General features: G+C 52.8%; 12 protein-coding genes across 12 annotated transcripts; 6 read left to right on the top strand and 6 right to left on the bottom strand.

The window, feature by feature from the left end:
- Nucleotides 1–248: 248 nt before the first annotated feature.
- Nucleotides 249–2,021, top strand: J4E86_009690 (uncharacterized protein; the record flags this gene model as incomplete). The annotated part of the gene is made up of 1 exon (XM_051450192.1): nt 249–2,021. The coding sequence occupies one exon, from the start codon at nt 249–251 to the stop codon at nt 2,019–2,021; it is 1,773 nt and encodes a 590-aa protein (XP_051298580.1).
- Nucleotides 2,022–2,276: 255 nt separating this feature from the next.
- J4E86_009689 (uncharacterized protein) lies at nt 2,277–3,671 on the top strand (the record flags this gene model as incomplete). The annotated part of the gene is made up of 1 exon (XM_051450191.1): nt 2,277–3,671. One exon carries the CDS (start codon nt 2,277–2,279, stop codon nt 3,669–3,671), a length of 1,395 nt encoding a protein of 464 aa, XP_051298579.1.
- Nucleotides 3,672–4,779: 1,108 nt separating this feature from the next.
- On the top strand, nt 4,780–6,458 carry J4E86_009688 (uncharacterized protein; the record flags this gene model as incomplete). Its single annotated transcript, XM_051450190.1, has 3 exons — nt 4,780–5,166; nt 5,224–5,844; nt 5,895–6,458. 3 exons carry the CDS (start codon nt 4,780–4,782, stop codon nt 6,456–6,458), a joined length of 1,572 nt encoding a protein of 523 aa, XP_051298578.1.
- A 137-nt stretch (nt 6,459–6,595) lies between these two features.
- Nucleotides 6,596–7,387, bottom strand: J4E86_009687 (uncharacterized protein; the record flags this gene model as incomplete). Its single annotated transcript, XM_051450189.1, has 1 exon — nt 6,596–7,387. One exon carries the CDS (start codon nt 7,385–7,387, stop codon nt 6,596–6,598), a length of 792 nt encoding a protein of 263 aa, XP_051298577.1.
- Nucleotides 7,388–7,634: 247 nt separating this feature from the next.
- J4E86_009686 (uncharacterized protein) lies at nt 7,635–8,518 on the bottom strand (the record flags this gene model as incomplete). The annotated part of the gene is made up of 2 exons (XM_051450188.1): nt 7,635–8,134; nt 8,194–8,518. The coding sequence occupies 2 exons, from the start codon at nt 8,516–8,518 to the stop codon at nt 7,635–7,637; spliced, it is 825 nt and encodes a 274-aa protein (XP_051298576.1).
- Nucleotides 8,519–8,740: 222 nt separating this feature from the next.
- On the top strand, nt 8,741–9,523 carry J4E86_009685 (uncharacterized protein; the record flags this gene model as incomplete). Its single annotated transcript, XM_051450187.1, has 2 exons — nt 8,741–8,832; nt 8,887–9,523. 2 exons carry the CDS (start codon nt 8,741–8,743, stop codon nt 9,521–9,523), a joined length of 729 nt encoding a protein of 242 aa, XP_051298575.1.
- A 2,583-nt stretch (nt 9,524–12,106) lies between these two features.
- On the top strand, nt 12,107–13,132 carry J4E86_009684 (uncharacterized protein; the record flags this gene model as incomplete). Its single annotated transcript, XM_051450186.1, has 2 exons — nt 12,107–12,401; nt 12,489–13,132. The coding sequence occupies 2 exons, from the start codon at nt 12,107–12,109 to the stop codon at nt 13,130–13,132; spliced, it is 939 nt and encodes a 312-aa protein (XP_051298574.1).
- A 402-nt stretch (nt 13,133–13,534) lies between these two features.
- J4E86_009683 (uncharacterized protein) lies at nt 13,535–14,325 on the bottom strand (the record flags this gene model as incomplete). The annotated part of the gene is made up of 2 exons (XM_051450185.1): nt 13,535–13,977; nt 14,037–14,325. The coding sequence occupies 2 exons, from the start codon at nt 14,323–14,325 to the stop codon at nt 13,535–13,537; spliced, it is 732 nt and encodes a 243-aa protein (XP_051298573.1).
- Nucleotides 14,326–14,590: 265 nt separating this feature from the next.
- On the top strand, nt 14,591–15,778 carry J4E86_009682 (uncharacterized protein; the record flags this gene model as incomplete). Its single annotated transcript, XM_051450184.1, has 2 exons — nt 14,591–14,945; nt 15,000–15,778. 2 exons carry the CDS (start codon nt 14,591–14,593, stop codon nt 15,776–15,778), a joined length of 1,134 nt encoding a protein of 377 aa, XP_051298572.1.
- Nucleotides 15,779–23,516: 7,738 nt separating this feature from the next.
- On the bottom strand, nt 23,517–24,389 carry J4E86_009681 (uncharacterized protein; the record flags this gene model as incomplete). The annotated part of the gene is made up of 1 exon (XM_051450183.1): nt 23,517–24,389. The coding sequence occupies one exon, from the start codon at nt 24,387–24,389 to the stop codon at nt 23,517–23,519; it is 873 nt and encodes a 290-aa protein (XP_051298571.1).
- Nucleotides 24,390–24,750: 361 nt separating this feature from the next.
- On the bottom strand, nt 24,751–25,293 carry J4E86_009680 (uncharacterized protein; the record flags this gene model as incomplete). Its single annotated transcript, XM_051450182.1, has 1 exon — nt 24,751–25,293. The coding sequence occupies one exon, from the start codon at nt 25,291–25,293 to the stop codon at nt 24,751–24,753; it is 543 nt and encodes a 180-aa protein (XP_051298570.1).
- A 304-nt stretch (nt 25,294–25,597) lies between these two features.
- J4E86_009679 (uncharacterized protein) lies at nt 25,598–26,798 on the bottom strand (the record flags this gene model as incomplete). The annotated part of the gene is made up of 2 exons (XM_051450181.1): nt 25,598–25,822; nt 25,875–26,798. The coding sequence occupies 2 exons, from the start codon at nt 26,796–26,798 to the stop codon at nt 25,598–25,600; spliced, it is 1,149 nt and encodes a 382-aa protein (XP_051298569.1).
- Nucleotides 26,799–27,981: the final 1,183 nt, after the last annotated feature.

The raw sequence follows: 27,981 nt of genomic DNA, 5'->3' as shown, positions 1-27,981 counted from the left end.
CTGAAATAGCTTCAACCGACAACCAGACTCGACAATACAGAGTTGCTACTCCAGCGCGATGAGCACGCAGTGGAGGTATCTGGGACTTTCTGTGTATTTTCCAGATTGCTCATGACGTTGCAGCCAAGTTTGGCTACGCACAAAGACTCTGGCAGCTATAGCAAACTGATTATAGCACAGGACTTTTATCTTCAACCATGTACTTATTGTACCTATTCACATCAAATCTCTTGCAACAGACTTCACGAATGGACGCGGGCTCGGAGAAACCAGCCAGTACAAAGGTACCACCAAAGAACAAGAAGATGGCGCCATCAAGACCTCAGAAAGCATCCAGCAAAGCTGCAACCAGTAAGCATGGGAACGAAATATCTGAAGGAATGGCCAAAGCCCTCGAACTTGCTAGGGCCTTGCTAGACGACGACGAGGACGACGAGGACGACGAGGACGACGACGACAAGGACAACAACGATGCTGAGGTGATCGAAGCGCCTGAAGAGCCAGGCAACGTTGCTAGCAATCCGACAGCAAAGCTTCCTTCCAATCTACGAAAGAGAAAAGTGGTTCAGGACCTAGAGAAAGATGTATCAGAAGACAGCGGTCAGATGGATTTGGACGACGATGATCAAACTGTTCCAACGAATGAGCCTCTTAACAAGCGCAGGCGTGAGAGGAAAAGTAAGAAAGCGACAGACACAGTGCCCATCGATGCTGAAGAAGAAGAGCAGCGAGATGCGCGGGATCTGGAACTTCCGTCTAAGTTTGCTATAGTGCGATCAACGCTGACTGAGGAAGCGGCAAAGAGCGCGAGTATGGAGAAAAGTTTAAAGAGAAGTGACAACACTATCATCATTGCGCGAAGGAGGAGACTGAAGAAATCTAATTTGGAGGTATTGGTATGGGATGACGGGGAGCTGGAGTGGATGAGGAAGACATATGCTACGAAGTTGTACAAGAAGACCGTTGAGAGATACGATGAAGTCGAAAAGAATGATTGGAGAGATGTGGATGTAGATGGCTGGGATCAGGTGAGGGTTCTGAATAAGGTCGTGCTGATCGATAACCCAGTCACCCATTTACCCACAGCCAAAACGGAGGTCACTAGGCGCTTCAAAGGCAACGACGGTATTGCCTCATCAGTGATACTCCAATACATCTTGAAGAAAGTCTCTGAGCCCAGCTCTTGGCTACCCACACCAATGGCTGGCAGTTACCAGTACGCAACAGCCGAAGATGAAGCGACAGCGAGAAGCTGGAAGCCGAAGTCCGCCCAGAATTTCGTTGATGTCATTTTGAAAAGAAAGATCAAGGGCAGCAAGTCTTATGAAAAGGCTGACGAGATCTTGAACGGCGTAGACGTGGTATGGCGCTATTCTTCGGACAAGATTCGATTTGTCGGGGCAAACGAGAATCCACCATCACCATCAACAGGCATGACGCGGCGTATCAAGCTGATGGACATATGGGCCATCTTCCTCGAAAGGTTCCACATTTGGCAAAACGGTAACGATGATGGCGGCCCCCTGTCGACCACAGTAGATGTGATCCTGTCGCAAACTAAAGCCGAACGAAAGGAACTTGGGCGTCGCATGATAACCGATAGCCCGCACATTGCCAGGCTAGACTCATGGCCTTATCTGCTTGCACTGGTCTTACTTACGAAGGACGAGGCGGAAGGCGCGGAATCTGAGGCATCACTTACGCCTTCTGATGCTCGCTTCAGGGACGCTGTTCATACCTGCATGACCCAGTATCAGGAGGAAACCGGAACAGATTATCCTCAAGCCGTACATATGTTCTATCTGCTACAGCAACTCCTGCAAGCAGACAATGTTCGCGAGAAAATTGATAAAGAGGCGCTAGACAACCCTCTCGCTAACCGATCCGATGTCGATAGTGGACAACGTAGCGACTCTGGACATGACGAGGGTGCTGACACGGTTGGAAGTGGAGATGACGCTGCAGCGACTGAGCAGCCACTGGCGAAGAAGTCGATATCCAAGAAGACTGGTGTTCGCTGATAATGAGACCTAGATAGCCGAGGGTAGGCGCAAGAACGTGTCGTTTCCATCAATTGCCACATTTCATCCTTTCCAATCATCCTCCACGTTTGATGAACTCACTCGTGATGTATAGCAAGCTTGTAACAATTGGAAGTAGTGGCTTGTGATGCGATTGCTGGTACATAGGCGTCAGTATAAGAAAGCAGGTGCGACATGCCTACTATCGACGTCTCGTTACTCGCTTTGATCAGGTGACTGTGTTTCAAGCACAGCATGTCGAACGATAGCTCAGAGCCAACTATTGTCCAGCAGGATGATGAGCCACAGACCAAGCCCGAGAGGTCCACGACAGCAACCGACGAGAGCACTTCTTACCCCAATTCCGACACGATCAAAATCCCCGGCGACATGGCCGAGCTCTGGCTGAAAGCCTCAACCCCGAATACAAAAGATCCGGTCGTGGATGGTGGGATTATTGCAGTAAGGCGTTTGGCTGGCGGCGATGGTCACGTAAACTTCAACTACCTGTTGGGAACCGAGCCACCGACCTGGTATTGGCCAAAGCGTGTCAGCGTGCAGGCAAGAGAGGACTGGAGAGCGCTCCACACCGTAGGGTCAGTGAAACTCCTAAACCTTGTGATCAAGAGCCGCTTGGATATATTCGACGCGTTTCTGGTTGTGGACGGTAATCCACAGGTGGATCCGCTTCATGCTGTTGGTCAAACGTGGCCGAAGGAACAGGTAGGGAAGACTCGAAGCTTCACATCTCTTCGCCGAAAAGACAAGACAACGACCGAAGAAGCTGAAAGTGCTGCCGGAAGTGAGACCGTCAAAACGACAAAAGGCAAAGCTGCAAGCACCAGCGCGGTCCCAAAAGCGAAACCAAACTCTTCCATCGGCCCGCACAGGGAGTCTGGCACGATATCTGCGAAACAGATGCTTGAAGCTATCTTGGTCCGAGCAGCCAAGCGTCCCAGCTGGTGGTCGGCCAAGAATCTGAGAGATTACAGCTTCTATGAGGAAGAGCACTACGATATGGCTCGGGCAGTGGGCCTAGAAACACCTTTCAAGGTGCATGACCGAGTCGGGTTTCCCACGGAATGGGAGATGGAATACATTGGTATCTTACTGCGCTTTGTGGGAGAGATTGATCCATCATCTCCTGTCTCGAGACCAAGAAGCAATGATGAGCCCTGGGAGAGGGCGTTCCTGCCATCGAAAGCACATGAGCAACGACCTCCAGTAAACCCAACAAAAACATTCAAGGTTCTGTGGAAACAACTTGAGAAAATGAGCGTCGAAGATTTGCTCGATACTCCTCAGGAAGACCGGGAAGATATCGTTTCACTGATAGTGTACGAGGCACCACATACACTGCACGACGAGAGTTGGGTCTTGCTTCTTGTGCTCACTCTTGTGACAAAAGAGCACATCATGCGCTGTCTCCAATTATCCAGTATTACAGTTGGACGCGAATGGTATGACCGCTCTTGTGGGAAGCTCCTCCTTCAGCTTAAGGAATCTTGGGTAAAGGACATACCGCACCTGGAAAGTGTCGATGTGCATGCGATGTGGCAAGCTTTGAAGCAGGACATCCAAGAAGACGACGTGGATCCTGATGATTTGTACGAGGAAGACAACTCTGGCGCAGAGATGGAGCAGATTTAGCAGGACCGATTGTAATCCTATAGACTCTCGGGCTTAGAGTAGCAAGCGAGACTGTAATCCTTAACCAAGATAAGGTGGACGACACAAGTCATGCAGCGCTGATGCGTCTTTATCCGGACGACATCGCTGCTTCTCATCTTCTCCGCATTGTTCTAGGTTGTCGGCCAGCGTGCTCCCCTAGCATTGTCTTTGCCCCTGGTAGTCCTCTATGTTGTGCCAGCCTTTGTGAAATTAGACTGGTATGCGAAAGAACGGAGGACGACCGAGATAGTGAGTGTTCTTGGGGCGAGGAAGGCGTGTTCGGAATCTCGCAACAGTACGGTGATATCGCGGTAAGCGTGCGTGTCGTAGTATCATCCTGGGTGAACACTGTCATGAGTGCGTCGCGCCCCTCGCGTGGTAGTAGGAGAAGACCTGGAGAAAGTTGAGTAGAAGAGGGTCAATGTGCAGAGAGCAAACGGGTGCTGGATGTGAGCATCTAGTATCAAACGCGAAACGTCTTCTTCAAATTTTGGCGCGGACGCAATACTGCCAGAGCCCCTGATGTACGAGGCGTCGTTGTGGCCTACGGGTTCGCGTCGAATTGATGCCGAGAGCGCGAGCGCGATTTACGCCATGTGCGAGAAAACAAAGAAATAAGGGCGTGGCAACAGGTCGCGTTGTACAGAAGGGCTGACTGAGATGAGGTCGGATGAGAGTTGGTGGGTCGCCCGGAAAAGTAGCCGCATCCATGGCTCGCGCTTGTCGGCTTCAGGGAAAGTGCCCCCATCATCCCCAACAAATCGATGACGCAGCACCTCCCCTTTCTCCTCGCCATCCTTCCTCCGCGTGAAGGCGCGTTCAGACATTCCAGCTGCGGAGCCTCACCATGGCGCGACATGAGCAGACCGTCAGTAAAACGCCAAGTCGCCCTTCGCGTAGATGGCCCGGCGCTGAAGGTGGGTCAAGGGGCGGCTGCAGCAGGTCGTTGCTTCCTTATCGTTAAATCCGCCCAAACCCCGGGAATAATGACATATCCACAAGCCCGACATGTAGAATCCTACAAATACTCCATTCCCCGTCGCCGTAGCCAAGCCTGTGTATCACCGACCTCAAAGCTTCTTCTAGCATGACGACAGACCACAGCATAGACCCCCGGTCTACACCACCATCAGCACAGCCTCGGACGTCCCCAGAGCAGACACTGGATGTAACAGAGGACAGTTCCAGAAAGAGCGAAGAAGACGCCTTGCATGGCCTGGAGAAGGGCTTAGACAGCACTACGCCACCAGAACAAACAGATCGCTTTTTCGTGGAGTTCGATGGACCCAAAGACCCCGGCAACCCGAAGAACTGGACGCCCAAACGAAGATGGTGTATCACAGTTTCCATGGGCCTCATGGTTTTCACGGTCACATTCGCCAGTTCTATCTTCAGTGTCAACATCGGGATTGTCCAGGAGAAGTTTCAGGTCGAAAAGGTCACAGCCACTCTCGGAGTAGCCTTGTTCGTCCTGGTACGTTGAGGCCCTATTCGGCAGCCAGAGTTCCAATATCTAATATGAAAGGTTTAGGGATTCGTATTTGGACCGATTGCTTTCGGGCCAATGTCAGAGGTTCTGGGTCGGAAGATCCCCCTCATGTTCGGTTTCGCACTCTTCGCTATCTTCCAGATCCCAGTCGCTCTTGCCCAAAACATAACGACGATATGCGTAGGCCGTTTCCTTGGTGGCCTCTTCGCCTCTGCACCCTTGGCAGTCGTGGGTGGAGCTCTCGCAGACTTGTGGGATCCCATCCCCAGGTCGTATGCCATCTGCATTTTTGCCGCTGGTGGATTCGCTGGTCCGGTGGCAGGACCCATTGCCGGTGGCTTCATCGCCGAGTCGCATCTTGGCTGGCGCTGGACGTCCTGGATCACCCTCATCATGGCCGGCCTGTTTGGCGTTATTGGCTTCCTCGCCATACCAGAGACTTCTGCTGCCAGGATTCTGCAGTTGCGAGCCGCAAAGTTGCGTAAAGACACGGGCAACAACGAATACCACGCTGCTGCAGACGAGAACAAGTTGACTCTCGACAAAGTACTGAACGTTTACCTCTTACGACCATTCATCATGTTCTTCCAGGAGCCCATCTTGGCGTTGGTGACAGCGTACATGAGCTTTTTGTACGGCATTGTCTATCTACTTTTTGAAGCTGTGAGTCTGTATTCATACCTTTCTTGTTACCAGGATCTAACAACCGATAGTTTCCCGTGTCATTCTACGAGGAGCGTGGCTGGTCTCTAGGGGTCTCGCAGCTCCCGTTCGGCGCCTTTATAGTTGGCATTCTGATGGGCGCTGGATGTATTGCTTACAGTTCAGCGACTGGATTCACGCGCGCATTTCGTAAACACGGCAAGGTCATCCCGGAGGAACGCCTGCCGCCCATGATACTCGGCGCCATCGCACTTCCTGTCGGTCTATTCTGGTTTGCCTGGACTAGCAATCCAAACATCTCTTGGGTACCGCAGGTGCTCTCCGTCGCCCTTCTCGGATTTGGTTGCATGGTGCCTTTCTGGCAGGGAATGAGCTACCTCATCGACTGCTATGGCTTCTATTCCAACAGCGCCATCGCGGTCAACACCTTCATCCGCTCGTTTGCGGGCGCTTTCTTTCCACTGTTTACACATGCAATGTACACCAAGCTCGGTGTACCATGGGCGACCAGCCTTCTGGCGTTCATCTGTGTGGTATTCCTCCCTGTACCCATTCTGTTCTACATCTTCGGGGCGAGGATCAGAACGAAGAGCAAGTGGGCACCAACGGCGTAACGAGGTAGGGGCTGCGCCTTCTTGGCTTGTATAGCTCAGGTACTGTGCATATGCGTATTCTTTCAATGATTTCTCATCGTTTTCGAAGTTGAATGTCTATCTATTCCTCTCGGTCCTCATCTCAGTCCTTGCTTTGATCAGACATCGAATGCCTTTACGAGAAGGTCTGCAAACTTTGCTCGGGCCAACTCGTCGACGTACTCGATACGCTCATCCTTCTCTCGTCTCCTCAACTCCATCCAGTCCAGCTCTTGGAACAACTCCCTCAGCCTCCAGAAGATAGTAGCCCAGTAACCCTCTGCTACATCCACAGAGTACTCACATACCTTCTGCTTCGCTTCGCTCGAAACGAAATGCCAGCCATTGTCCCCCTTGGTGGTGTCTAGGCGTTTGGCGCACCACTGTGTCCATGTTTGGAGCCAAGTCGACTGCGCCCAACGAAATTGCCTCAGGGTACCGTCCATGACCACCCTCTGGCCGTCTTCTGTCGTGACTCGCAGGACCGAGTGCACTAGCACCGCGACGGGCTTATGCCTCAGACTGCGCCAAGACGTCATGAAGTTGACCCTCGGCCAACATCTCAGCCATTCTGCGCGCCCACGGAACAATTCCCCGACCTTCTTATCCACCTCCTCCTCGAGGACCATGCAGAACCAATCACACATGTTTTGCCGCGCGAGTGCTTCGTTGAGCCCCGGCGGCAGGAAGGAGAAGCGTTCAAGCTTTTTGGGCGGGTCGGTCTTCAGGTCTTCGGTCGACCAGACTTGCCACACTTTGAATGGCACGGAGTTGGCTCTGTACGCCCGTGCGTATGCGGCTGAGGCTCGTGGGGCGGCGTCAGCGGCGGCGTCGAAACAACGTAGGTAAACGTGCAGGACCTCTTCCAGGGACAGAGGTGGTGCGGTGGTGGTGGGATTGACCGGTGTCATGATGGAGATGTGAGCAGGAGGACGGCTTCTGCTCGAGTGTTTTGGTGTCCTGGAGGCTGTGAGGGTACGGAGGGGCAGCCACAATTTGTCTTTGGATTTTAGCGCTAAAGGTACGTCAGTGCATCCCTGTCAGTTCTGGAGCACCTTCACTGACGATTCACGATTACCAAGATGCATGAGAACTTTACTGTATTATCTACTGTGTCCAAGTCATTAGCCTATCAAGGGCCGCGTAAGGAAGGCTCGTCTATTTCGACTGCGCTTCCGCAAATGCCCCCTCGAACTTGGCCTTGCTCAGGGAACGGATACGTTCCTCCACATCGTCGTCCGACAGCCCACGGAGAGATGTCCAGTTCAGCTCCCGGAATATCTGCTCCATACGCCTGCGCGCGACTACCCAGTATCCGACCGCCCAGTATCCATGGCTGCAATCTTTGCCCTCAAGCCTCTCGCACTTGGCGACCTCCCCCTGTTCGTTCGTTGTCCAAATTTCCCTCGGGTTTGAGTACTTGGGATCCAGAAAGTTTGCAATAAGCTCTTTCCCTGTCATGAACCAATGTGTCTTCCAGTTTCGTCCATATTGATCGGCAGTGCCATCCAAGACGTGGTTCTCACCGTTACCATTGGATACCAATAGACAGGAGTGATATATCAATTGGTTCATCTCTGCCCAATCTGCGAGTATGCGAAAATGCGGTTTGGCTATGAAGTTGATCCAAGTAACCGTGTAGCCAGTGCCGAGAAGCTCTGCTCGCTGTCAGTCACTGTTCGAGCGCGCATACTATTTAACGGGCCTTGTTCCTTACCACAGAGGTACCGGATTACGAAAGGCTTCATCATGATGCAAAATGTCTCGCAATAGTGCTTGAAGACCACTGCGCGATATTCACTCCCTGGGCTCAGTCGTGTTGGATCCGGGCTCCCAAATTCCGATCGATCGTAGTCGAAGAGCGCTTCCGGAACACCGGGTTGTGACGTTCGGTTTAGCCATGATATCCTGATCCCGAAGACATGGCAGCCAAATAGCGCCTCTTGAAATATGATAAGATGTACGAGAAGGATCTGGCGAAGAGAAAGGGCTGGAAGGGTAGCTGCGACGCGCACGCCGGCTTGAGGAGACTCAGTGGCCATGATTGTGGGGGGAAAGTATCGGATTGATAGCAGAAGATGGAGAGGGTAGTGAGAGTTGCCTTCACATCTGCTCTCGGTGTGGGCGTCTGAGTGCCACAACTAGCGCGTAAACGGGGACGCGCATAGTCCCAGAGCAGCCTGTCTACTTACAACTTTGACCAGACTTTCGGACTGACCCGCCATCTTTTGAAAGTTCAGTCAAGTCCTTTCTCCACAAACAACATGGCGGCCATCGTTACTCAGAAGCAGGTCTTGGAGACAATACTGACTGACTGCGCCAACCACTACGGCGGAGACCCAATGGCGAAGCTCAAGTGAGTTCACCAGAAGCTCAAATTATCAATGAGCCAGCTAACGCGCGAATCTAGTTCTCTGCCAGAGAATTACTACACGAAGACGAAGACATTGGCGGCGGATAAAGAATGGCCCACCGCTCCTACAGCCATCGAGGATGCATGTCGAATCAAGCCAAAGGGCAAACATCCGCTCTGTCGCGTTCGCATCAGAGCAGCTCCCCACACGAAGAAGGGCAGCGGAACCTACGTCTCGAGCGTGGCCGCCTGCATGCACGACTATCCCTTCAATGAAGCCAACAAGGCTGACGCGAGCGCCGACGCGGACATGCTCCTGACGGGGCCCGCCACGGAGATCTCGTTCAGGTACTTCTACTTGCACCGATGGATGCTCACCAACGCGCCACATCTGTTCGAGGACGACAGCCCGCTGCTCCTTCTTGCCCTAGTCTTCCAGAAGACACGCACTGTGGAGACGCTCCTGGCCGTTGCTGGCGCCAAGGTCACCGAGAAGGAAATGGACGATACGATAGTGCGCAGCATGAGACTGTACCAGCAGAGGTCTGGAATACTTGGATGGGCTCAGGCGTTCGAAGATCTTCGTGAGGCCATGAGGGGCAGGTGGCACTCCAACGTCGTGGCAGACTACAAGGGCTATGGCAAGCCTGGCTCATACATGCATGCCTCCCGCCAGAAGAAGACTCCGGTATGAAGGCCCAGGGAGGCTATGTTGGTACGCGAGTTGTCTTGGTCTGGAAACAATGAATTGACAAAATGCAGGCTCCTCATCCCTTTTGACTCAAGGTCCACCGCGCGGACAACATGACTGCTATACCTCTTACTCGGCCATCGTCTTCATCAATCTCTCATGGCTCGTCTTCGTCGTCGCTCAGTCATTTGTTCTCTACTCACGCCTCGGCCTCGTGTGGAGAAACACGAAGAAAGATCGCTACATTCTCTACATGATCACTACTAACTCGATCATCTTTGGCCGAAAGATCGCTACATTCTCTACATGATCACTACTAACTCGGTCATCTTTGGCCGAGAGCCACGCCTACCTTCCGATCGCGACTTCCCATAACACCCTCATCGATGCGAAGGATATGGAACGATAGCCAGAGCGACACTTCGAAGGAAGCCAAGTAGGAAGGAAGCCGGCGCGTAGGGCAAGGGGCAGTTAGACCAGCGCAAGGAGATCAGCCTGCGCGCTGTCTCCGGTAGTAGAAGTGGCATCATACAATCGCTCAGCAGATCAATACAGCACTGTACATATCATGATGTCTCCTCCATGCTCGACATGATGATTGACGACGTGAATGTTACACAACGTCACCAGCATCAAGCTGCGCGACAGGCTGGCAGACTGAGCATTTTTCTAGATGCCGTGAGACCACTGGCTCAGATCTGCCGGAAAATTGGCACGGATATAAATCGTGTTTGTGATTTCAACATGCCGCAAGGACAGAGATTGCAGATGAAACCCGGCCTCATGGAGTGACGTGATGTGAACATCAAGGCTGGCGCATAAACTCGTGGAGCTGACTAGACCATATTAAGGCAACTGGAGCATATAATGTAGACGCGGAGATTGCTCAGAGCATGCTTAAGCGCGGGAAAGGCTCATTGATGAAGTCAAAGCCATCGTCAGGTCAAAAAGCGCTGACAAGCTGGAAGCCATCCTCAGTGACGCGTCAAACACCAGTAGCCGGTGGCACGACCATCGCAGCCTCATCAAAACAAGTGACGGGGCTTACCAAGCGAGTGAGGGACTCAGAAGGGGCACGAGCTCAATGTTTGTGCCCGCTCTGGCCAGTCCTTCACCCCCGCGAGACTGGCCATGAAATCTTCTGCCCCACTATACCCGCAGATACCACTTGACCATATAATACATCTAATGGATCTACATTTCACCATCCGGGGCAAGGATGTGTACTTTGTACCGTAGTTAGGCCCACCATCATTAGGATGGTGCAGGTAGATAGTTGCTTCTTCTGTTTACCTTCAAGACTTCCGCTAACATATCCAGGTCTTCCACACGACAGTGTCCAGGCACTATAAAGTTATGAATACAGGTTTTTTTGCTGATTCGATTCTCTAGAGTAGCAAACTGATTGAGGCGAACTGTTCTTTTTGGTTCTGTCTTTTCCCTGACAAAGTGCGGCGGGGGTGCGGAGATTGGCTAGGTGACAGTGCGGAGAATGACGCGTTCCCCATCGCAACATTGGCTCAATCTGCTCGTATAACACCCAAACGAGCACCTGAACGTTCTACTGTGGCTTTCAAGCAGTCTCGTGGTGTTTGTCTGAGTCTTGTACCAACGTTTTTGCTCGGTGACACCATCTCCCGAAGTTGCACTTCACTGCCTTTGCTGCGCATCACTCCGCGTCTGCTCAGTCAGAACGCTTACGAGATGCCCTCTACTCTAATCTTACAAGGGTATCTGTGGCCTGCAGCATCTCCTCTACATTCATCCGTCCTGCTGCTGTAAAGCGCCGACAAAGAGCTCCCAGCTGTTCGCTGGCGATAGTAATCGGCATTAACCAGATCTGATCGCGACGAGCGCGTTGTGTCTTTTCAGCGTCGACTTTTGCTTCATTTCCATTCCTAGAATGCAGACTATCTGCTCCAGCATTGCTAGCTTTGTGACGCAACGTAGCCCAGGGGACATCTTGCAACTCCTGCCCTGGCCTGCCTTCCTTTTTGGGCTCGCATAATGATTCCCTTCGCAATGAGACTTGTTTGAGCAGTATGAGAGCATCGTATCAGTACTGCGAGCCGAGGAGAGTGTTGGCTGTCAGCACTGTCTCCTTCTGCGCATACATGAAGGCAGGCACGGAGCAACGTAAAGATATGAATGTAGACAGCGCTGTATCTGCGCTCCTGGACTGCACCATCATGTAACAGCTGAGCTGGCGATGCTCTTTGATAGAGCTTTTGACCTCCTCAAAGCCTGCACGTTCGACTATTCAGATGAACGCTTACGGCGCCCCTGAAGTGACTCCTAACGTAAAGTCTCTATTCATGTGCTATCAATATTGGATCAGGATGCAGTGATGCGAGCGCAGAGATAGTCATTGGTGCGTTTGTCAGTCCGGCGGAGGAGCGTCGGGGGGCTAGCGCGAGACCAAAACACCAGGCTCGATATCTCTGCTTCACCACTGACGAGCGCCGCCCACCCCGCCCTCACCCCGTCTTCAGAATTACTCTCTGTCCCGAGCACTTCATCTCCAAAAGCCTTTTCATCAATACCTTCCCCGTCGTACCCGCACACGACAAGCAAATCCAGGCCAACATGAACATCCAGCAAGCGCGACAGCCAGACCCGAGCTTCGCTCGTACAACAGCGCTCATGGTCAACATATTCTCCATGACCACAGAAGCGGTCGATCAGCACAAGCTTCTGAGCGCGAGGGAAGTGGGCGGTCAGCTACATCTGCGCTTCCGCCCCAAATGGGATATCAGTCCCGGAATTCTCGCTCGAGAGCGAAGGTCCGTGACAGATGAGAGCTTCAAAGCATTCAAGTCGCACAACTACTGCGTCTTTGCGTGCAAGCTCCTAACGGGTCTTTTGGCTTGGCTAGTCGAGGGTGAGTGGTATTTCGATTGTTTACAAGAGATTCTCACCGCTAACAAACTATGACGCAGAACTACGCCTTCCAATCAATGTCGAAGAGGTGGAGATACACGGGGTCTACGAGATCAGGCCCGTAGTCTGCGTCGAAAGCTCCACGGGCAGGAGAAGGCGGATCGCCCAAAAACACACGGTGTTCAAAATCACCTCCCCAACGACCACGGAGAGGGCGTCTACATCGACCCGTCAGCGCCCCAGTACCTACGACCCGCGGGCGTATACCCCGTCAGGGGATACCCTGCATACCCGGACGAGGAAGTGAGAGTGCCGATAGAGTTCTTCTCCTTGGGATACAATTACTCCCAACACCTCAACAGCGTTCACGAGAACGAAGCCAGTTCGTCACGTTCCCGCACCCTGCGCATAGAATTCCGAACCGAAGCGATCGTGCGAACGGTCAACAATCGGGTATATCAGAAGATGACTGGCTGCGCATGGAAAGACGTCATCAGGAGCGGCAATGATGACAAGTGGGGTGCTCTGGAGCATGATATCCTGAGCTCCGTCAAGACGGATCTCGACGTCCTGGCGAGCTACCTCGACAACAAGTACATCCCGGGCAATCTCGACAGGAACACACACTGGAAAGCCCTGGCTAAATCCTGCATGGGTACCGGTCATGCGAAGGTCATGGAGTCTTTGGAGCGAGCGTCGGGACTCGAGGTGACGCGGCATCAACTTTCTTAGGTAGCTTCTTTGCGCGCGGGCAAAGACCAATTTAATCATTACACCGCAACTCATTGCCCCGTGTTTACAATCACCATTCATGGATTCTACAAGCTCATCTAATCCAAGTATCCTCCAAATTATTTTGCGTGATTCCAGCTACGCAATGTTGAGATGTCTTTCTGGCTGAATTTCCAGCCTTGGCTTACCCGATGATTGAACATATGTACGCCCAAAACAGCGGTTCTCGTATACTATTCACGCAGTACACTGATATCATCTAGATGAAACAGCTTCTGAGGCTGACGATGAGCTTCCGCAGCATGAAACCCGGCATGTATTGTCCTCTGCAGAGTACAGATTGCCTACGTACAAGCCGGCAAGCAACTGATAGGACAGCTAGCCAAGGACTATGTATCTTCTCTATCCCCAACAAGCTTGAGCAACAACCCGGGCCCTTTCCGTCGCTTTCCCACGTACATAGTCTTCTCGATCGCTAGTCGCCATGCCCTCCAGCATCGCCCAGTCGAAGCTCTGCAGCATCTGGCGCAAGCTGATCCCGATTTTGTGCCAATATCCCTGGCAAAGCTCTTTGTGGTCTTCCAGACTCATATCTCTGTGGTACAAGTCGAGTTTGTATTGCCCATCATGGGTGTAATCATGCCAAAACTTGTCGCCGTTTATAATCGCGTTTGTTACTGGCCACCCCAATTGCTCTGCTGTGCCATCGAAGATGATCTCGGATTCGTCTTGCTTGCGGATGAGAAGGACCGAATGGGGCATCGAGGTCTTTTCGTTGCGGATGTGGAGGACTTGGGTCGGCATTGGATTCTCGATTACAGCATACTCGACGTCGGCGTCGTATGCTGTAGGGATAATGTTAATTACTGGGGCCCGGCGAGGAAGCTACGATCAGGGAGTTTACAATGTAGTCGCGTTTCGACCGCCTCGTAGAAGATCGTGCAAAAGGTGTCGCACAGGTTCAGCTTCTTGTAAGAGATCTTGAGCGCTTCTGAGGTCCCTACGGGCACTTGGTCGTGGCTTTGGCGATCGCGTGTCACCAGTATATGGTCGTCGCCAAGATTGCTGGCGCCAAAGGAAGTGACAGAGAATGGGCGAAATGCGGCCACGGCGGCGTTGAATGCGATGAGGAAGAGTTCGAGACTCTCTTTGATCGTGAGTCCGGCTGTTGAAGGTGCGCTGGAAGAGGACATCGTCGACGTTGTTCAGGGATTGGTTCTGTGCGGACAAGTCGTCGGCGGTGACAGTGACAGGAGTGATAAAGTGAGACAGTTGGACCCTTCTTTTCGCTCCGCTCGTGCACCGTCTCCTCTGAACGACATTTTGGACACAAACCCCGCTATTCCCTTCTCAGATCGCGCGATATCTCTCACCTCCGTGACACCCATAACACATTCCGGCCGCCGTCAATCTATGCGCTCTCGCACGCTCGAAACCTACTCCAAACCGCAAGCCACAATGGCAGACCATCCAGGGGTTCCTGTCTGCTTCGAAGATGGCGGATACCGCAGCGTCCGCACTCACGTCCAGGAGAGGGCGGAGCGGGATCTGTATCGCGTCGACCGCATCGTCAACCGCCTGTTTCTCGAATTCAGCGACACGACAAACCGCTTGTCGGTCATGTCTGAGGTTGCCGACGAGAGCGGAAGTTCACTCTGGATAGGAGTGCGCAATATCGAAGGCCATCCAGGCAAGGTATCAGTACTGGAGAACCAATCCATTTCCCTCAAGGCAAGGCATGCGTATCTGTCACACAACAAGTGTGTCCTTGTTCTGAAGGCCTTTGCCCCGACAGTGGCTTTCTTCACCGAAGGTTTGTGTCCGCCATTACATCCAGCGAGACCCAAACTAAGGCTAACATCTTCAGGTCTTACCCCCTCGATAGAAGTACACGAAGCCCATATCGATCACGTCGAGCCCGACCAAGAGGTAGAGGTCACCTACTGGCAGGAGGAATACTCGGAAACGGCTATGCTCACACTACCCGTCGCCGCTTGGCACTCCATGTTCAGGATCACACCGACCGACGAACACAACCTCTGTCGCCCAGAGAAGCCCGCCCGTTTGAACGGTACCGGAACGTACCTTGACCCCACAGCGGCTCAGTACGGTCGTGACCAAGGGCTCAGGGATGCAGGTGTCTATCATACCCTTAGCCCGGAATCCAAGACACTATCCTTCACGAGCCTCGGCTACCATTACTACGAATGTCAATCGGACGAGGAGGAGGACGTTGGACGTGCACCGGTTCGCGCTCTAGAAACGGAGGCATATATTCGAACACTGGACAATGCAATACACAAGGTCGTCGAGGAAGTCGGGGGGCGCGCAGAGCTCTTCGACATGTCGCCTACAAACTTTGAAGCCACATTGGAGCTAATGGCCACTCAAGCTCGGTTAGATCTTCTCAAAGTTGCTGGAGAGCTATATTTCCTCGACCATATCCCGCCTCCAGACACAGAAGAAGGAAGCTCTGGAGATATTAACAGGTATCAGGCGGTGGCTGATCGATGCATGGGCGCAGGCCACAGGAGGTTCCTGCGAGCCTTGAGAGATCGAGTTCCTCGTTCATGGAAGTGTGAGGACGACTTCTTAGATTGTGTTGACGTGGTCGAAGGCAAGGACAGCGAAGGAAGACGCAGTTAAATCCGGGCTCGCAACTTATTCCGTAGAAGTGAACTAGCAGCCGCAGCCAGTGAAAAGGCTCGGCCAAAACATGTCGGGGCATGAAAAATGATGCCAGATTCTTGAAACCAGCATCTTTCCATGCAATAGTCTCAATCGAAATGTCTTTTAATCGCAGTCGTCGACCTTCTCTCCGCCGCGATGAGGTTTGGTGAAGTAGTCTTAGCGTGGTACTAACACCACATCGGTCAATTTCGCCCCACCATGATCTCGTGGAATCTTAACTTCCAGACATCATGTACGGATTGCGCAGTCCATTACCGGCAGAACTTGTCGCGCGATACAGGCGTATGTATCTAGAAAATGAGACTCTCGTGGAGTATCGCGGCTGAAAGCGGACATTAAGTCCTTGACCAACTCCAGCCGTCTCAAGTCTTCAAGTCCTTCGAACGGCCTGCCTTCTCGTGATGTACACAGCATGCCGCTGTTTCATTTTTGCCAGCTGCCGCCATTGCGATACTTGCCATGACCGTCATCGAATATAGCTGCTCGACTGTATCACGTTTTGTCTACTGCATGCGGCACGTCTTCTGTGCCATTGGTGGTGCCAACAACCTTAAGAGTCTTCTCGCTGCCGTTCTGCAAGACTATCCGTGCCGCATGTTTACTATGTCTCTGCCGAGAATCTCTGATACTAGATCTAGATCACGCCAAATCGCTCATGTGCTTTTAAGCTTCAGTACTAGGCGGCACGGCACGTATGTATCAATGCAGCCAGTCGCGCTCAATTAGCCCCCACGAGCAAAAAAAAAGAAACCCGACTTAATGTCGAGCATGCGCTGATTCGAACGCGGGAGCAAAGAGTTCGGTGCCCCCAATTGGGGGCACCTACATCTCTCCTAGGCCACGAGTTAGTGGAATAACGACGAATATTTGCGAATATATAGCCAACAAAGTCGCGAGAGACATGTCCAACATAAGAAGCTGACCCGAATTCGTGGAGTCCCGTTCACGGGCTCTTCACGGAACAAAAAGGAAGTGAACCGCAACGTCCGCAAAGCCAGTGACACGCGGTGAAAACATTCGTCTGCGCACAACAGAAACCGCGGAGCCGAGGTGAAGGGCGGGCAAAAAGCGAGCCCTTTAACTCATTGTTTGTCTCCAAGAAGAGTCGAACGCGGGAGCAAAAAAACGAGATATGGATGCGGAAACAACAAAAGGTTCGGTGCCCGCGGCACCTACATCCTTTCCTGTGACCACTAGTCAGTGGAATAACGACGATTTACTTTATTTATATATCCAACGGACCTTAGTTGGTTCGTGTGCCTTGTAGATTTTGGATTTGTGGCTTCACTGTTGGTGGGCGGGCGATTGGGCGGGCGCAGGACATCGCGCTCCTTCACCCAGCAGGGTCAACTGCGAGTCGATCGCTCGACTCTCGTTCTCCAGCATCCGACAAGAAGGTAATGTTACGGGTGTTGGCTAGACGTCTTCCAACCCATGACCGAGTATAAGACAACGCACTTTATGGCTTCGGCGAGGCTTGTACATACTTCCAGTCGAATGTGCGGTATGTACGAGCAAGAGACTTATTAGCCCTTATGATTGTGTCCTTTTCGTGACTTCCTTTGACTTCGTGCAGATGGCATCTGATCGACTGCGATCTCTGGACTTTGTAGTGCCATCCACCAGCTTCTAGTCTGTTCAACAACAGGATCACAGAGCCGATATTAAATACCGTTTCTGAGCAATGCTCATCCTGATGCAGAATGTATAACATGGTTGCAGACATGCGTCCATCCTCCATGAATGAATCCCGACTCAGGGGTTAATACGCAGCCAACGAGACTGGTACTGCCAGATAATGACATCAGAACTCTGTGCTGGGATGTAAGGAGATTCAACAGCATATCATGATCACACGTGCATGTCTCAAGCTTGACTTGCTCCGGTGACCGCAGCCTTCTAGACTTAGCGGCACATGCGGTCGGTGCAATCTTTACTTGCAGGCTGAGTGCAGCCTTGTCAACGTGTTACGGATGTCGACTTGGCCAGCCACGATTATTGATGCGTTGCGGTCATCATCCGGTCTGAGACAAGGGATAGCCTTTAGCAAGCGCACTGAGACGTCCCCCGATGTAGACTTTGGTATGATTCCAGCTGTGCTGCAATGCCGAGCGTCTCTGTGCCTAGCGAGGGCAGACATAGGCGCTGTGCGCAGTCGGTCGATTTGATGTTCGCAACTTGAGGCGAGGGCGTTGGGGCCTCAGCTCTATGTCCGCAACTTCATCGACAATTCCGCCACCACCCCCGCAACCAACACCACGACGCAAACCACATCACCCCGAAACGACGAAATGAGCATCCGAATGGCTTGCGACGACGTCGTGATGAGTCTTGGAGAATCCAGGATAGCGGAAACTGCACCTGAGGGCGCTCTGCCGACGAAGGGCATGCGGTGCGAAGCAACTTTCCCGTCTGCGCTCCAGCGCTCGCGCAAGGGAAGCACCGATACATGAACCACCTTTCATCGCAGCACTGTAAGTTCATCTCCTCCTGGGTGTGTTACTTGTTGCCTCCTGCGGAGGTGGCGGATCGAGAGAGAACCGTTCAGTCGCGGCTTTGACGCCTCCTGGTCGGCGGCGGGGTAGATCTCAACAGACCCATTGTGCTGCTAGACAACTGACATCTTCTTTCTTTAGAGGCAGCGACAGAGATGGGCCGCATCAACTCAGTCTGCCAATCCAGGCCATCGCTGGCCTGCCGCTGCGGCTGGTTCACGTCTGCATCACCTCCGCGGCACCGCACCCTCAACACCGAACACACTCGCACCAACACCACGAACACGAGGAACGACTCGACGCACATCGCTCTCCGATAGGCGGTCTTGACGGCTGTCGCCCTGTCGGCAAGTGGCTATACATACGCACACACCGGCAGGCGACGGTAGCGGCGGAGGCGGCGCCTCTGGAGAATGCTGCGGCCGTCGCGACTGGCAAAGTCGGACAGCTCACAAGCTCCTTATCCTTGCGAAGTAGCGTGGCACCCCAGGAGGTCTCGATCTTGTCTGTTGTCGCAGTGCGCAGCGTAAAGCCGCTGGCTCCCAGAAAGGACAAAGGAGGCAACAGACTACAGTTTCTGCGACATAGCGACTGGAGCGACAGCAGGCAAAGAGATCCCTCTTGCCTTAGTAACAGCAGGCCGCCGATGACTGAGACTGTTCGCATTGGAAGCCGTTGCGTCGCGAACGCCGACCTGCGTCCGCAGCTGAGCTCCCCGCAGAGAAAGACGGAGCCACAAGTACCCTTGCGACAGGAGAACAGGCGATCGGTCCGGATGCGTCGGGATAAGGAACACCATGCTCAAGGCAGCCTGCATGTTTGCTCAAGCTGGTCTCAACATGGTATGAAGTTCTGTGCCCGCCTCACGCAGCGCCGTTATCTTGAATACACACTGACAGGTAGCTAGGGGCTTCCTCCGCTGACGACCGCATTATAACGTTGTCTCCTTCGCAGGCATACAACTTTGGACGCGCCGCCCTTCGCATACGAACGAACGTCGATCGCTTGCCTCAGCCGCCTCTCACGTACAAGGAGGATTCCAGACACGTCTCTGGCGTACGGATATGCAAGGGTACAACAAAACATGACAGACTCGGCAGCAGTCAAGAGCGTCGTGCGGAACCCACGTTGCGAATGGGAAAGCTTTTGGTGCGATTTGGCGGGTGGACGCATAGCAGATCATCCTCCGTAAGGTTCAGCTGGCCGGTCTTCAGTGGCAATGGCGGATGGACACGATAGGCAGCCTTGGAAGGAAGCACTGAAGACGCCTCATCTCATTGCCGTGTCAGACGGGGGCAAGACAATAAGACGGCGACCAGACTGGGTACGAGACACACCTGGCCAAGCTTGAATGCGGTGCCGTAATGGCGGCCATGGGATTAGTCCTGCTCTAGGCTCCTTGCAGCAACGCAACCGGCTGCGAAGACGGGGCTAAGGCGGCACAGTGTCGGCGACTGGTCAAATGTGTCGCAGTCTTCATCCGGGATGGAATTTTCTCGAAACGCTCCTCGCGCTCTGCGACCAAACCGCTACCAACTCCCTGCTCTTCTCGAACCGCAGTCCGGGTCTTTTATGTCGGAGAAAGAAACAGCGGTTGCTTGCCTGATAGCCTGCGAGACGCGAGATGAAATGACGATGAATGGACCATCTGGCAAGAGATCTGACAAGCAAGCCTGAGTCGCCGCAAAGAGCCTGAGGCATACCGAAGACTAGACAGGAACAGAAAAAAGAGATAGGAAGATGTGACCAATGACGCTGGATGTTGAAGAAGATGAGGATCCTTGAGAAAGAGATGGAAAGAGGTTTGACGCGCATGTGGCAATGTCGGAAGCTACCATGGCGGGGCCGGCCGTCTTCATCCGGCGCGGCCAGCGCTGCTGACGAACACGAAAAGGAGCAGAGCAGCAATACTTGCAGCCCCCAGCTCGATGCGATGACCAGATGCCGTGGCATCGTCGGGCAGTATGCAGAGATGTCTTTGTTATCTCAAGACAGAGTATGACGTCGCTGACGTGCGACTTCTCAAAGCCTCCTCAGGTACAGGCTACCGCGCCATGGGCATCTTGGGTGATCTGGCACCGGTCATCGCTATCGTCGGTTAGGGCACCATCCTATGGTACCTGGCACGTATTGTTCGACTAGAAGTCAACGAGCCCTTAGCACGACCAACTCATCACAAGAGTAGTTCGGCATATTCGCTGTCGTATCATCACTCGAGACTTGCAGAAATCTCGTTCACAGCCAGGCCGCGTTACCATGTCTGCTACCTCGTTGGCGACGGCGACACGCTCTACACTCTGTGCACTGAACGCAATACTCACGAGCTCCTAATGCCTCTGCGGCAGAATCGCCGTACATGGCGATGCGAGTGGCCTCCAAGATGCCAACGGGGATATTAGGGCGACACCATCAAACCTGGGGCAGCTACGCCTGACTCGCTGTCGATCATTACTCGCAAGGCTGCGTGAACCCAATCTCAAAGCCGGTACGCGTCTGTGCTACGCCTTCCCAGAGAGCAGGTTGGACCTCGATTGACTTGGATCATAGTCGTCGACTGAGTCTCCGGAAGCGCCGATTATTAGTCCGAGCAGCTAAAGTCCACGTTCGCCTGGGGTACGGCTCGTACTTCGTTGAGGTTTCTAGTCGTGGAATGCGTCCTTGTCCGCATTTCTACAACGCGATAGTGACAATGTCTCTCAGACTCCTGGGCTGAAGAGGAGTGAAATCGGGTGTGGAGAGCGAGCCATGATGGATCGAGGATACCGTTGTCGTGGAGCTCAGTTCAAACACATCGACCTACTATGGGCAGAACCCTCTCCTCCCTTGAACTTCTCGATGTCACTCACACCACTCAGCACTTCCAAAGAGATGCATAGGCCCGTATCTCCTAGACTGAAGCGCGCAGAAGCTTGACTTTTGCATTGTGCGACGATGCTTGACAGCTCTAGAACGGCTACGTGTCGCCTGCAGTGGAAGTGGAGGGTGTGGGCAACGAAGAGACGGACGAGGTAGGAGAGGCACGAAATCGAACGATCTATCACCTATCTCCCGGCTTTCAATTCGACCGCAAGCGGTGGATATCGAAGAGGCACAGAGAAGGAGACGTCGGCCTCGAAGCCGTGAGCCTGTAGCAAAATGATGGTGTCTGAGGATTGCATGTCAGCAATGACGTTGCATAGGACACCGTTGTCTGTTCCAAACAGATTTCGGAGCAAGACATGCCGCTGGTCGGACTGCCGAACACATGGCTTGCGGGAGTTTGAACCTGCCTCCGTACTCCCTTGTCAAGCATCTTCTCGGAGATGGACCGGAGAGCAGTACGCACCACCATGTGCGTCGGCCAGCTGCCGCCGTCTGTCAACTCAACCACACAGGCCGGGACGCACGCCACTAACCTCTTTCCATCCTGGTTCATATATGCGTATGTACTCTGTGTCCATATTGTATGAGGAGAAGCTGACGCAACTTAGGTAGCCGAACTGGGTGGGAGGCGAAGAGAGATTGTAAGATATAAGATGGAGGTTGAAGCGGTGGCGATACGAGATGGGGAGGAAGGTAAGAGACCATTGAGAGACATGATTGACTCTGTGCTGACCCGGAGGTAGGTGGACGTTGCGGTATCGAGGCGGAGACAAGGTGACGGGTGTGCGAGCCCGGCGGCTCACAATGCTTCGTGGGAAGCCCGGCTGCGTGGTGGATGTAGCGAGCGGCAATCGATTGTTTGCCGAATTCTCTCAGTCCGATGCACTGTGCCCAAAGTTTCCAGCGCCCGGTATGCGTTCTAACTTCAGAAAGGTATGCTAATCGTCGTGTAGGAGGCCGCGAGTGAGGCGGGGTAGGAGCCGCAGGATGCTCGCCGGCGGAGGATCAAGGAGCCGCGCCATCGTCGCCTGACAACGCACGTCGACAGCGCAAGGCCATCCGAGGGAAGCTCGACGAGCTCGAGGGCCTCTTCGGTATCTTGTTGGTCTCTCTCGCGATCGTGGACGGGGCGGTCCATGGCGTGGATTCGGCGGCTTCGGTCAAGCTCTCGGTCGTGTCCTATGCTACGGCGGCACGTTAGGAGCGAGCGGAGCTGCTCTGCCGTAAGAGGAGGAATGTGTCATCACCAGAAGCCAGTCCGAGACTATAGCCTCGATGTGTTGGGGTGATTGGGTTGGGGTAGTCTGTGGGCTTGAGGAAGGGGCCGAGAATTGAAGCAACCAACTTCATTCGGTCCGTGCGCTGGAGGTGCCTTCCCCGAGCAGCCCAGCAACACCACCACCGCCCTCACAGAGCTGCATGAGGCACCCCCAAAGCTGCGTCTTACCCATACGACCCTCCTCAGCTGTATTGGATCCACGTCATCAGCGCAGAGACGGCCTGTTTGCCAGATGCAGATTGGGAAACCTCCGCAGGGCTAAAGAAAGCCCGGGGCCGACGACATCCCTAGCAGCGGTGACGGGACTTCACGAGCGCCTACGACAGGCATGCATACTCAACAGGATCTCGCCAGACACGTCTTACATCTCCCAATACAGAGTGGCGCCTTCTCCGTCTATGCGCATCCCCGTAGCATAGAGGCTAGGAGCTGCTGCTACAGCTGACGGCAACCTTGGATCTCGCGACCGGAGCGGAACGAATCACAACAATAGCCGCTGCGCCTCCGGATCTTTGTGGTACTCGAAGTTCCTCGACAAGTCGACATCGGCCGCATCTTGCAAGCGGATCGAGTACTCGCGGCGAAGAACGGAGGTGCCCGTGAAAGACGATCGTCGAGGCAACGATGGCTTCTCACCGAAACCTCGCATTACCCGTCCAGTCACAATATATTCATATCGATTACTCAACGCTCATGCTCACAACTCCGCCCGCTCATAGCGCCCCTGATGTATGTGCGAGTAATCTGAGAAACAGCATACCGGGGTAGAGACAGGCCTCACAGAATAGCTGCGAAGTCAGGCGGATGCAAATACATGACACAAAGTCTGGACGGCGACGACGCTGATCACAGACTTGGACTCGATACTGGAAAGCTTCAAGAGCTCTTATCCGCTACGTACGTATGAAACCCGATACCTGCGGAATCGTTCGCGATTATAAAGATGCCAGCTTGATCATTCTACTACCTACTTGGACATGGCTGACATGAAGGGTGTCTGTGGTATCAACACTAAAGTTTCTCAGAGTTAGCCGGAGCCAGTCGATTCTTTCCTTGTCTACTTTGAAGTCGCATCGAATCGCTGCACTTCCGTTGTGTATTCAGGTGTCTTTACCAGTCTCTCCACGTCTTGCTCAGTAGTCCCTGCGGTGTCGAGTACCTTGCTCAGTTTCTGAAGTGCCACATCATCTCTCAAGCGCTGCTTCAAACCTTTGGTTTTCTCGCGACAGAACTCCCACAGCCCTTGTAATAGCTCTTCGTCCCATGAATACTGCAGGCGATTACATTCCTTGTACACCTCGTCTGCAGTCGTCACATCGTGGGCCTGAAAGGTGGATAATTTCCAACACTCCGGAACGGCTTCTTGGTCCATTGTCATGCTCGAGACCAATTGGAAGACATTCTTTGCTTCCTTGGGCTTGCTGTAGGACAAAATCCCGCTGAAGTCGACTAGTGTTACACAAGGCCATGCATCGTTGCCGTTGTTGCTAAGCATGACATTACCACCCGCACCAAGATCGGTGTGGGTTAGCTTGTTCGCTCGCAGATGCTCTTGGACGCGGATAAGCTCTGAAAGAACGTGGAGTATAACAGTAGGTGACATTCCGTCCTGAAAGTCATCCCTCCTTAGTAGTTGTTCGATACTGCAACCTGGTATGTATGCCATACAGTGCCATTCAGGATGTTCGATGGGCTGGTAGTCATACACTGCGGCTATAAGGTGGTCTTCTTTGCTCTGCATACCTTTCAGCTGTATGAGCAGTTCTTTGGAGACGGAAGTAGTCTTGTCGTCAATCAAAAGCTTCAGGGCTATACACGAGTCCAGCTTTTGTTCACCAGATTTGGGAACTGCAAGAACTGCAATGCCGTCCATACCTCCACCCAAAAATTTGAGGGTTTTGTATTTGATGTCGGCACTGTAAGGAATCATGGTTTGGTAGGAAGATGAAGCAGACATTCTGTAACGTAGATACTGACGCTTGAAAAGAGGGAGTACGGATTACATATAGGTTAGTGGGAAGCAAACGGACATTCCGCACTGGTCATCTGGACTTCAGCAAACACATTGTAGACTTCTCCATCACACAAATGGGCAGCGGTAATGACCTCGCAGCACATCAGCCGACATGATTGAGCAACTTCATAACGTCTGTGGCAAGCTTGAAGTATACCGCGCTCGGGTTTCATGCTTCCATTGCTATCCATGCATACCAATGTCTTCTGCAGCCGCCACTAATCTACAGACTTCCGTCAACAATGACGTCTATGTCACCGTCCTCCACCACCCCCATCTACTCCTCATCCGCACCCTTTCCATTCCAAAGCGCCTCCCTGACATCCGCCGATCTCCCCTTGTCGTATAGCTCCTTCGCCGAGCAATCCGCCAGATTCCTCCACCTCCTCTTGAGGTCTTTCCACGACAGTTGTCCCTGTGGGTCGTAACCCGCAACGAACGAGTACAATCTGTCTCCATCCCTCAAACTTCTTCCCTTGCTATCCTTGAGCTTCTCTCCTTTCTTGGTGGTGCGGAACTCGTCTGGGATGCGTGATTCGCCGTTTGTGAGATACTGAAGCAGATTCATGATCTGCTTGACAACGGCTTGCTCGTCCCAGACGGCGACATCCTCGAGATGCACGATCTGTACTTGAGGCAACTCATGCTCCATTGTAGGTGATAGGAGGATGTTGCTGGCGCTGAGATCTGCGTGGCAGATGTTCTTCGGTTCGAGGTCCATGTTGTGTGTGTTGATGAGGTCCGCGAAGACCTTGCAGACGAGGAAGGGTGGGAGGCCGTCGGGGAAGAGAGCGTCCTTGAGGGATTGGAGGGATGTCATCGTATGAGCTTGATGTGGGTATCGGTGTCGAGAATGGAGATGATGTAGACTCGATAGTAACCTTGGAAAGTAAGGCCTATGAGTGTGTGCGTGTGCCGGCTAGCTTTTGATAGGCGAGCTTTACGCGGTGACTGCGCGGCTCATTTAAGCTCACCAAGACTTCATCAGTGAACGTGAAAATTGTGACGAATCAGGAACTAAGGATAAGCATGAGGAACAGACATGAAAGAAGTAAGGGCATGCATTTGCTACACTATATCGACCGTAGAAGTCGCCGATGAAGGATTTGAGCACTCAAATATACTCAAGCCTTCTTGTCCTTTGACGAGATCACGCCAGTTAGCTGGATAGCGTCGTCCACTAAATTGTTGAGCTGATCGAATTCGCCCGCAAGCCATCTATCCAGCAAAACCTGGTCTTCACTGACAAACGTAGGGCGCTCTGCCGGCAGAACTTTAGTGCATTCTTTGAGATCGTTGATGTTGTTGACGCCAAGAAGAGACAAACGTGTGTAGGCTTTAGCGTAGTCCTGCATAAACATGTTAGCTAAGTCCTTTTCTCGGGTGTTTGGCGAGTCATACCGCATTCCATTGAGGCTGAGCAGTACCTCGAACGCTAAACTGCGCCCAAGAAGCGCTCGTCCTCGAGTCCTTGCTCAAGTTGATGTCGCTTTGAAACTTGATGATACGAACAGGTGTATTGGGGTTTGTCGTCTGTGGGTAGAAGGCCATGTCCCAAACACCGGGAGTCGAGTCTTGTGGGTCGCCGTCGCGGCTAGTGTCGACGAAGTGTTGCTGCGATGTAGTGTGCGCTCCGACCAACGCGACTAGATCGTGTGCATCGATAGTTTTGTCTTGAAAGAGCTTGATGAGCTTATCCGCGGTGTCCTTTTCTCCAGGGAGAAGCCCGGTAGGCCCAGCTTTGCTATTGTCCTTACGCCCAATGAACGTTCTGACCCTGGGTCCGAGTGGACATACAACAGTGGCAACGTTGGCACCAAACTGGATGATGTCCGCCATGCTCATTCCGTACTGGTTGTATTTGGTGTACCACTTCTTCGTTTGGTCGGCAATTGCAGAAAGACCGTTGTTATCTGTTCGCGACATCTCGTCGCTGAGGAGAATACTGCCGTCTGCACCGCCATAGCTGCTGCTCTTAGACCATACGCCTGCGTCATGGAAGCCCAGACGAACAGCTTGACGAGCAAACTTGCTGCAGCGACCGGAAGTACCATTGAACTTGGCCGTCATCTCGTACGCGAGCCACTTCCAATGACAGCACATGTCGGCTTTGCAGGCGGCACTACCGATGTTGCCAGCAGGGATGGAGCTATCAATGGTAGCAGACTCCGCAGACTTCTGGTCGAGGATGATCGCTTTGATGTCTTTGCCGATGGCAGTGAGCTTGGAGTCTGCGAGTGTCTTCAGGTCGCCGATGAGCTCTTTCGATGCTTGTCGCTTTTCACGGGCAGCGAGATGGCGCATCTCTGCCATGGTATCGCCCATCCCTGGGTGAGCTTCCGTGAGGGGCATGCATGCCAGGAGAGCATAGCTGAAGTAAGAGAAGCCTTTCATCTTGCTTGATGATGATGATGATGATGATGATGATGATGCACAACTATGGAGTGACAAAGTGGACGACTTGATATGGGTGAAACGATCGTGCGTGGATTCAGACTCTTATAGACTTCCTCTGAGTAACCCTAAGATGTACATCTCGCTTCAGTGATACTTTAGATTGAGACATAATTGCCACTGACCATCCAGAACGCCGGTATTAGGGTGCAGATGGATACGGCCGCTGTTTACCCTGCATATACTGTCATACCATATGGCATTCACCTCGCTGATCAAAAGCTTCTGACCCCGTCTTCATCGTATTATATCCGGGTGTAAAGTCGAAAGACCATCTAAAAGGCCGAGAATCCAGAAGGGAAGGAGCTGACAGCCACGAGGTAAGATCGGAGGCTAAATGATTGGTTAAGACTGAGCAAGGTGGTGAGAAAGACGTGCCTGGCTACCGGGTACGCGAACACGGGAGGCGAAGATTGGTTTGGAATGCTGCCGTAATACGTGAAGTATATTGCACGTGCAGCTGAACGCAGAGCTGGAATTTTCTCGTGTAGTAGTTAGGCTACGCAGGGGCTGAGACTGATACTTATTCTTGCGGATACTTCTGTGAAACACATATCAATTACACAGTATCAAAGGTCATCAGCTTCGGCATACTGCTGTTTTGTGTAGATCGCAGTACGCTCTTACTTCTCAACAGCTTTCATGCTTTTGTCAATAACAGTGAACACGCGGGATATTACACGGCGGCCGAAAGGACCGGCAAGTCCAGACGCAGGCAATATACCGAGCTCGTATAGGGAACAGTCGAATGGTCTCCAGGTAATACGACTATTCTTAGAAGCTGCCAGTGTGTCGGTCCCAGGTTGCAGGCTGTAGATCCTGCGACCGCAATATCAACCCGTCGATGGTGGAACCGAGATACATTAGTGCTTCAGCCTCACAATCAAAGTAGATCTGGGCATATACTCCCAGAACCACTGGCGATCGTATTCGACGCACCGCGGAAGGCACTGCAGAGCGAGACGAGAAGAGGCGTCGAGCGAGAATGAATTTTAGAGCGACTAGGTAGTGATGCGTGTGGCAGACAACTGCAGTGAACCGGTAAGCTGCAGGC

The sequence above is a fragment of the Alternaria arbusti genome (genome assembly GCF_024043155.1).
Source record: "Alternaria arbusti strain BMP 1465 chromosome Unknown scaffold_18, whole genome shotgun sequence".
Classification (NCBI taxonomy): Eukaryota; Fungi; Ascomycota; class Dothideomycetes; order Pleosporales; family Pleosporaceae; genus Alternaria; species Alternaria arbusti.
This window is presented reverse-complemented; position numbering and strand designations above follow the sequence as displayed.